Genomic DNA, 7,696 nt, shown 5'->3' on the forward strand with positions numbered 1-7,696 from the left:
GTGTAGAAATCCCTGATTTTTTTTTTTTTTTTTTTTTGTACATCTAAGAAAAATAATGTTGCATTGTTCAATAACTAATTTATAGATATAAACTAGTTGCAAATATCTCGCAATGCACATATATTTATTCTTGCACCGTGATTCCACACACAACGTTAAAAATGTAAAGACGTTGTGTCCAAGGGGGTGCGCAGCGCTTCAACAAGGCTTCTTTGAGCCAAATAGAAAAACGAGAAACCGGGATTCGATCCTAGGACTTTCGGATTATCAGTGCCGCGCACTTATCGACTGAGCTAATCGACCGTTCCTTCTTAAGTTCTTCTTTCTGGCTTGATATTCAACTCTTTAACTGCGTTACGTACAATATTTAATATATAAAATTTGTAATTTTATATTTAATGTTTCACACTGTTAAAGAAAATATTTACATATCAACCAATATCTCAATTCAATTATATTTACATATCAACCAATATCTCAATTCAATTATATTTACATACCAACCAATATCTCAATTCAATTATATTTACATATCAATCAATATCACAAATTCAATTATATTTCTTTCTTCATAAAAACTTCTTTTTCACCAAACGACTAAAATAAAGCCAAACATGATACAATCTGTCCTCATGATACAATTTAGGTATCAGTTAATACGTGTGTAAGTACCTTAAAGGATTAAACCTCATGGAACAAACCTGTGCTGGAGTAGGAATGCTAGGTGCGGGCGTTCCAGGACTCGAGCTCGCAGGTGGACTCTCCCTGGAACTTGGCGCAAGGTTCATACCCTGAGCTTGACAAACGACAGCCGCCGTGGCAATCTGATTATGAATATTGGAAGTTGCGCTGGTGTTTTGAAGCGTCTGCGGCGAATTAGCCGTAGCTGCGCTACTCAGACTGCTGGTACTACTATACCTCGTACCACCCCGAGCTAGCCCAGTTACGTCAACTTCCATATTTTCTGAAACTTGAATAAGAGAGTTATTAGATTAGAAATTACAATCACATCGTCAATTTTATATCACATCCATTAAAAAAAAGTTTCGCTTGAACGAGCATTAAATTGTATTTTCAAGTAAATTAATGTCTTCAAAAAACAGAAAATAAGAAACGAAGAGAAAGTTCATGTGCTCCATAAATTTTAAAATGTAGCAAATTGTAGTAAATGTAGATATGACATATATATATATATATTTAATGTTAAGAAAACTCATCAGCAAAAATGTAAAATGTCACCATAAGCTATAATCATTAATGTAATTTACCATAACTTAAATTTGGGCAAATTTAAATGTTTTTTAAACATAAAAACATTTAATATCTTTTTAAACATAAAAATGTAACATTTGAGAATATAGTTAAGAACACTTTTAAAGTTTCAAACTACTATGCGTAAATAATGCAATATACATATTGGCCAATTACGATCCGTCTCGGAACTTGATGGAATCGTTGAACCGTTTCCGGTACTCCGAGAAATGATTTGAAAAAATGCCAACATTCTCGTTTGAATTATAAAGGCTCACCACTTCTCGTGGCCGCGACATCCGCAGTCGTATTCTGTTCCGGTAAAAGAGTATTAAAATCAATGTGATCCCAAGTAGCAGCGAGTTCCTTCTTCAGGGCTAATAATCTTTGTTGAGCGGCGATTTTTTCCCTGGCGAGCCTTTCCATTTCGTGTTCGTAGTCCCGTTCCTTCCGTCTTAGCATCTGCAACGAAATCCTCGCGATGAAGAAGAAATCAGTACGAATGATGTACAATAGTAATGTAGAAATAATGTACAAAAGTTTAATTTTATTTTACATATGTAAATTATTAAAAACTGGCATCATTAAAAATTAGTGTTCACACCATGTGCTACTGTATCACACTATACAGTACTACATACTACTGTATCACAGTATACAGTATATATATTACTGCATCACATCAATGTACAGTGTATGTACTACTGTATCACAATGTACAGTATACGTACTAGTGTATCACAATATACAGTATACGTACTGGTGTATCACAATGTACAGTATACGTACTACTATATCACAATGTGCAATGTATACGTATGTACTGTATCATAATGTACAGTATATTGCTATATCACAATATACAGTATACGTACTAGTGTATCACAATGTACAGTATACGTACTGCTATATCACAATATACACTATAGGGCGTATTACTGTATCACAATACACAGTATACGTACTGCTATATCACAATATACAGTATATGCGTATTACTGTGTCAAAATATATAGTATACGTACTGCTGTATCACAATATACAGTATACGCGTACTACTGTATCACAATATACAGTATACGCGTACTACTGTATCACAATATACAATGTATACGTATGTACTACTGTATCATAATGTACAGTATACGTACTGCTGTATCACAATATACAGTATATGTACTGATATATCACAATATACAGTATACGCGTACTACTGTATCACAATATACAGTATACGCGTACTACTGTATCACAATATACAGTATATGTACTGCTGTATCACAATATACAGTATACGTACTGCTATATCACAATATACAGTATAGGCGTATTACTGTATCACAATATACAGTATACGCGTACTGCTGTATCACAATATACAGTATACGCGTACTACTGTATCACAATATGTGTCATTTTAAATATCAGAAAGTAGATCATGCCAACAATATACTGTCAGAAAATAGACACGCATGTTTTGGAATTTATGACATCAATTACTGTAACCCGACCCTCACGAAAAATTGTTGCGAAGAAAGCTCGTAGACGCGTTCAGGCGGTTCATTTTCAAGAATACCGTAACGCGAGCGTCACACGACACTCCTGCAGATTCAGGACACCTCTCCCTCGAAATACGATAAGCCTTGCATTTGACGTCAGCATGAACATGCGTGAAAGAACGTGCACATGACAACGAGGTCTTGACACCCAGGGAACGCGATGCACGGCGTTTCCAGAAAAGCCAGTGGAGGAGGAAAATATGCAAGGAAATATGCATACACGAAAATTCCTGTCGTGTGCGAATTCGAATCTAATCATGTTCAACTTGCCACGCGCTCGTACTGGTCGCCAAGACAAAAATTTGCAATGTAGCAGTTTCTTAACCGCGTTCAAACAGCTCCAGCGAGGAAATTCTAGCGATTTTATACTGTTATAAAATGGTTATAGAACCGAAATGTAAAGTTGATTCCTTTTTAGAATAATTACTCCAAATCGTAGCTTTAATAGATGGAAATGTCATCAATAAGGATCGAGCAATTTATTGAAATACAAATAACGTCCGAAATGAATTCTAAAATCACGAACGTAACGCGAAGCGTGAAAGTGTGCAAGATCAATCACTCGAAAGAACGCAGAACGTGTAACAGCAGAAATTTCGGCTACCACCTCCCGTCAGTAAACGTGATAGGCGTTCGATTTTCGTATCAGCAGAAACACACATTTCGCAGAGAGACGCACGTGACAGTAAATGGCAGCACTGCCGGCGTGCGCTGATACAGGTACTATCTATACTTTACACGTGGTGTGGAATCGTCAACGGGGAGGAAGAAAACGCTGAACAAAGACGCGATCGGGATCGCCAACTTGCCACAGAGAGATGATCGAACAAGGTGCTTCGAAGGAAAGGAAGAAGAGGGGCAGACGAACGAGGACAGACGATACAATTACGAAACGAGGGGAAGGGGAAGAACGAGCGAAGGAGAGTGCACGTTGCGGAAAAGACTGAGAAACAAACAGAAATAGACAGACACATGTATCGAAGAGTAGGAAAGTTGAAGGGAGACAGAGTGACGGCAGCGGCAAGGATGAGGAGGAGGAAGAAGAACGAAGGCCGTTGCGTGAATACAATACGCGCATGCGCGGCTTACAAGCACGTGGGTAAATCGTCTCCAACCGGGATTCGCGCGCGCGCGCAGGCGCACACGCATACACGTGTATGCAAATAATATTACCGTTTCTTTCTCTTCTCTATATACCGCACGTCGTACCAGTCGATGTTCGCACGCGTGCATTTACTCGCGTACTTTATTAGACTCTATCGAGACCGCGCGTGCACGCAAGACTAGCGGATTTTTTGCGAACTAACTAAGAAAAGGATAAGTTAGATCCGCCTGGGGCGTCGCCGTACCGACCGTGGATTACCTGTTTCCTTTCGTATCCGTATCTCCGATTTACCTCGCTCTTTTTTCTCAAACATTTATCTAGGTTTCTCCGTCGAGTAGCCTTTTACGCGATATTTATTACGACCGATATACGCCCCGGCTGTCGAGGGAATATCCCTCGTTATCACGCCACTTAAGGTCCAACGATTATGCGACACCTCTCGGTTGCCGATTATCGACAGGAACGTTTCCATGCGGGCTCCGGTTTTGGCATTGGAGTTTCAAAACGGCGGATAGTAACACCTGCGACAACCGTAATTCCCTGAAATAATATCCCCCCCCCCCCCCGTCTCAGTTTGCTTAACGATCTTGAAAGTCTGGCAGCTATTCGCCAAGTTATTATTACGTAGATAATCGCGTAGTTTATTTATGTGTCGCCTAAGTTTCACACCGAGCCACAGATAATCCACGATCTGAAACACGTTCGATCGTTTCTTCGTTCGAGACGATATAGAGAACATTTGTCATTTCAAAATGTCAAATTATTCCTTTACGGCTCCAAAACTGATTCCGTATCGCGTTTATATTAACCCCCTTGAGCTGGCAACTGGTTCGCGGACCATAACGAGTGACCGAACCGTATACAATAACTCGTCGCTTTCTTTTTCTTTTAAACTCGTCGGTACGATATCACTGGATAGAAATCATTAAGAAGTAATAAACCTATCATTTGTCTTGCCTAGGTTACGTTTAAATATACTTAAAATTGAGGAAATGTTGCAATTTGGAACAAAAAAATTCTCGACGTGCGTGGCACGTCACTCCAGCGCAAGAAACCACGATATGTAACGAAAGGCTGTGCGAATTGACATGCGTCGGCGACGCATCATTCGAGAAGAGGTAATTCCGTGTAATTACGCAGAAACATGACGTTACGGTAAGTCGTCGTGCAATTTCGACACGTCGGCTTGGAAGCATCATCGTTCCTCGTTGCTTAGAGCTGCGGCAACAATGGCGCCGAACGATAAAACTTCGAACAGCAGCGTAAGTACGTGCCATGCGGCGTGACACCGATGGCCGTGCAATCACGTGGAACCAATATAGGTACTCACAACTTCTACGCATACGCGCGGAGAGCACCAGACGAAGAAAGCGAATGTCTCACGTGGTGAAGGGAGGGAAGGGGATAGAGAAACAGTGAAGAAGAGAAAGACGACGATCGACGAAGACAGGACAATGCCGGGGTTCGACGGAGAAAGAGGGAGAGTGGAAAGAAACTGCAGATACGAAACGCAGTGGAAGAGAAGATACAGAACGCGACAGAGAGGTCAGGAGCGCAGACAGAGAATGACAGATAAGAGACGAGGCTAGAAAGCCTGGAAGGGAGTGGGGATCGCGAGACAAAGACGAAAATACGAGCGAGAAAGAGAGACGCAACACGGAGGAGGAGGGGGAGAACAACATGTCTCTAGAAATGACCTCGTGCGGCAGACGGAGCAACGGGAAGAGTGAAACCATCCGGACGAGGAGGAAAGACGAACATACCGTAAACGAGCGGGACGACAAGAAAAAAAGAAATTACGATTCTCGCGTAAAAATGAAGTAATATAAAATGCGTGTGAACTCGAGCGGGCGAAGGGGAAAGAAGGGAAGGAAATACGATACTCTGGAAATGATATACGCATGCCGTCCGCGTATTGGAAAGAAACAAACAGATCGCATAGTAAGTAGGTGAAAAAAAAAAAAACAAAAAGAAAAACACACGCGGAGCGGAGACATACAGAAAGTAAACGAATCGAGAGAGAGAAAGAGAGAAAGAGAGAGAGAGAGAGAGAGAGAGAGAGAGAGAGAGAGAGAGAGAGAGACGGAGTGGGGAGGGATGAAGGAGCGAGGTGATTGAACGACAGAGACGGAAAGAGGCCAAACGGTTGATGTTTAAAGTTGGAGTTGAATCGCGAAAGAAGGGGAAAGAGGAGGTGTGGCCGACCTTCGCGGGGACGCGCATTCGGCCGTCGCGCGTTAAAGTTAATGCCCGTGTTCCACCGATTTCTGAAATTGCACGGGAGGGAAAAAAAGGAGGCGATCAAAACTCAAAGAGAAATATGAAATATTCTTTCCAGATAAACAGCCGAATATGTACTGTTGCCAATGCAATGAAACAATTTATTTCCGACCCGATACCATATGCCATTATTATCTTCGATCAGCTAATTGGTATTTACCACGATGGCGCGTTACATCACTCGCCGACGTATAATTTGCGAGACGCAATATATATTAACGAAAGCGATTAACAGAATGGAAGATTAATTGAGTATTGCTGCGCAAGATTATTACGTGTCGGAATCCAGTTACGAATTTTCATCGAGAGCCCTCGCTTTCGCTCTTTCCTCCTATTTCGAGAAATTCGCACACGTCGAAGAGCTGACTCGAAGTGTGGTACATTGACCGTGCGGAAGAATTACGTGACTTTTATACTCGGGTGTCCACACAACGACGACACACCTTCGTGTCGCGTTGCCGCGTGTGAAGTTTTTATTTTGCGCTAGGTCAGACAGCTAACCTGCGACACTGGAAACCATCGTGGAATAATAGGGAGCGTAATTAGCATCTTTTACGGCGGCAAAGCGCGCGAGCATTCGTACGTAAACAGCGTAATCGGCATACCAATTACGAAATTTTAAAGAAAGTAGTATTACTCTCTCTAATCTTTTTTTAGCTAGATTTTTTTCTCCGATGAGTTTTGCTCCGTAAATATAGGCAAATAAACGTTATAATTATCACGTTAAACTTTTTTTCTTTTTTTTTTTTTATAAGCAACGATCGTAGAATAAATTGTTACAATGATGTATTTGTGATTTACCTGTATGTGCCTGATCGCGGCGTGAAGAATCGAAAGATTCGACGACTTTTTCTCTTCCTGCGACGGTAGCTGCCTCTTTAATAATTCGAAGCATTCTTTCAGGTGCGCTCGTCGATTTTTCTCCAATTTGTTATGCACTTCTCTGGTGCCAGAACGGATAACACACGGTCTAGAATAGAAAAGCGGACACATGTGAACACGCGGTAATTTACCGTTTTTTTTTTTTTTTTACATTTAAATGCATCTACATATGTGAAATCATTTGAACCATTTGACAGGTTAGTTTCGACGATCTATTGAAAAGTGTAATGGAAACGATCTGAAAACGAGAATTGGAAAGCACTGGATCGCATTGAAATATAATTCGTACGACTTGCGTCCCGATATAAATTACAATGTACGCACGGCTGTTTACTTCTAATTTGTCACGCATGCTCGGAAATGATTCGTGCAAGAGATGTTGGCACAAAATATCCCGATGTTCGTTCTTGCATCACTCTTACAAGATTGTCGAAGTACGACTTGTTTTGCGTGTAATAATAATTTATCAATTGGCAAATCACTATTAGAAAATTATTAAAAATAATAAGCACGTGAAAATCGGTAAGGAGGTAATTCCATATATATATATATATATATATATATATATATATATATATATATATATATATATATATATATATATATATATATATAAAAA

The 7,696-nt window shown here is 40.3% G+C and overlaps 1 protein-coding gene and 1 long non-coding RNA gene across 3 annotated transcripts; one reads left to right on the plus strand and one right to left on the minus strand.

Annotated features, from left to right (window-relative positions):
• Window positions 1-629: 629 nt before the first annotated feature.
• On the minus strand, window positions 630-7,188 carry LOC122538817 (max-binding protein MNT-like). 2 transcript variants are annotated; one of them, XM_043673235.1, is made up of 3 exons: window positions 6,997-7,188; window positions 1,530-1,713; window positions 630-964 (listed from the first exon to the last, which is right to left on the minus strand). In XM_043673235.1, exons 1-3 carry the CDS (start codon window positions 7,186-7,188, stop codon window positions 654-656), a joined length of 687 nt encoding a protein of 228 aa, XP_043529170.1. In that variant the 3' UTR covers window positions 630-653. The 2 variants fall into 2 exon arrangements, with proteins under 2 accessions (XP_043529170.1, XP_043529169.1); XM_043673234.1 differs by having other exon boundaries at window positions 639-970.
• Window positions 4,041-7,620, plus strand: LOC122538818. The gene is made up of 2 exons (XR_006308929.1): window positions 4,041-5,856; window positions 7,099-7,620. It is a non-coding gene; the product is annotated as an uncharacterized LOC122538818 (long non-coding RNA).
• The last annotated feature ends 76 nt before the right edge of the window (window positions 7,621-7,696 follow it).

Source organism: Frieseomelitta varia, unplaced genomic scaffold (genome assembly GCF_011392965.1).
Source record: "Frieseomelitta varia isolate USP_RPSP 00005682 unplaced genomic scaffold, Fvar_1.2 scaffold_1797, whole genome shotgun sequence".
Lineage (NCBI taxonomy): Eukaryota > Metazoa > Arthropoda > Insecta > Hymenoptera > Apidae > Frieseomelitta > Frieseomelitta varia.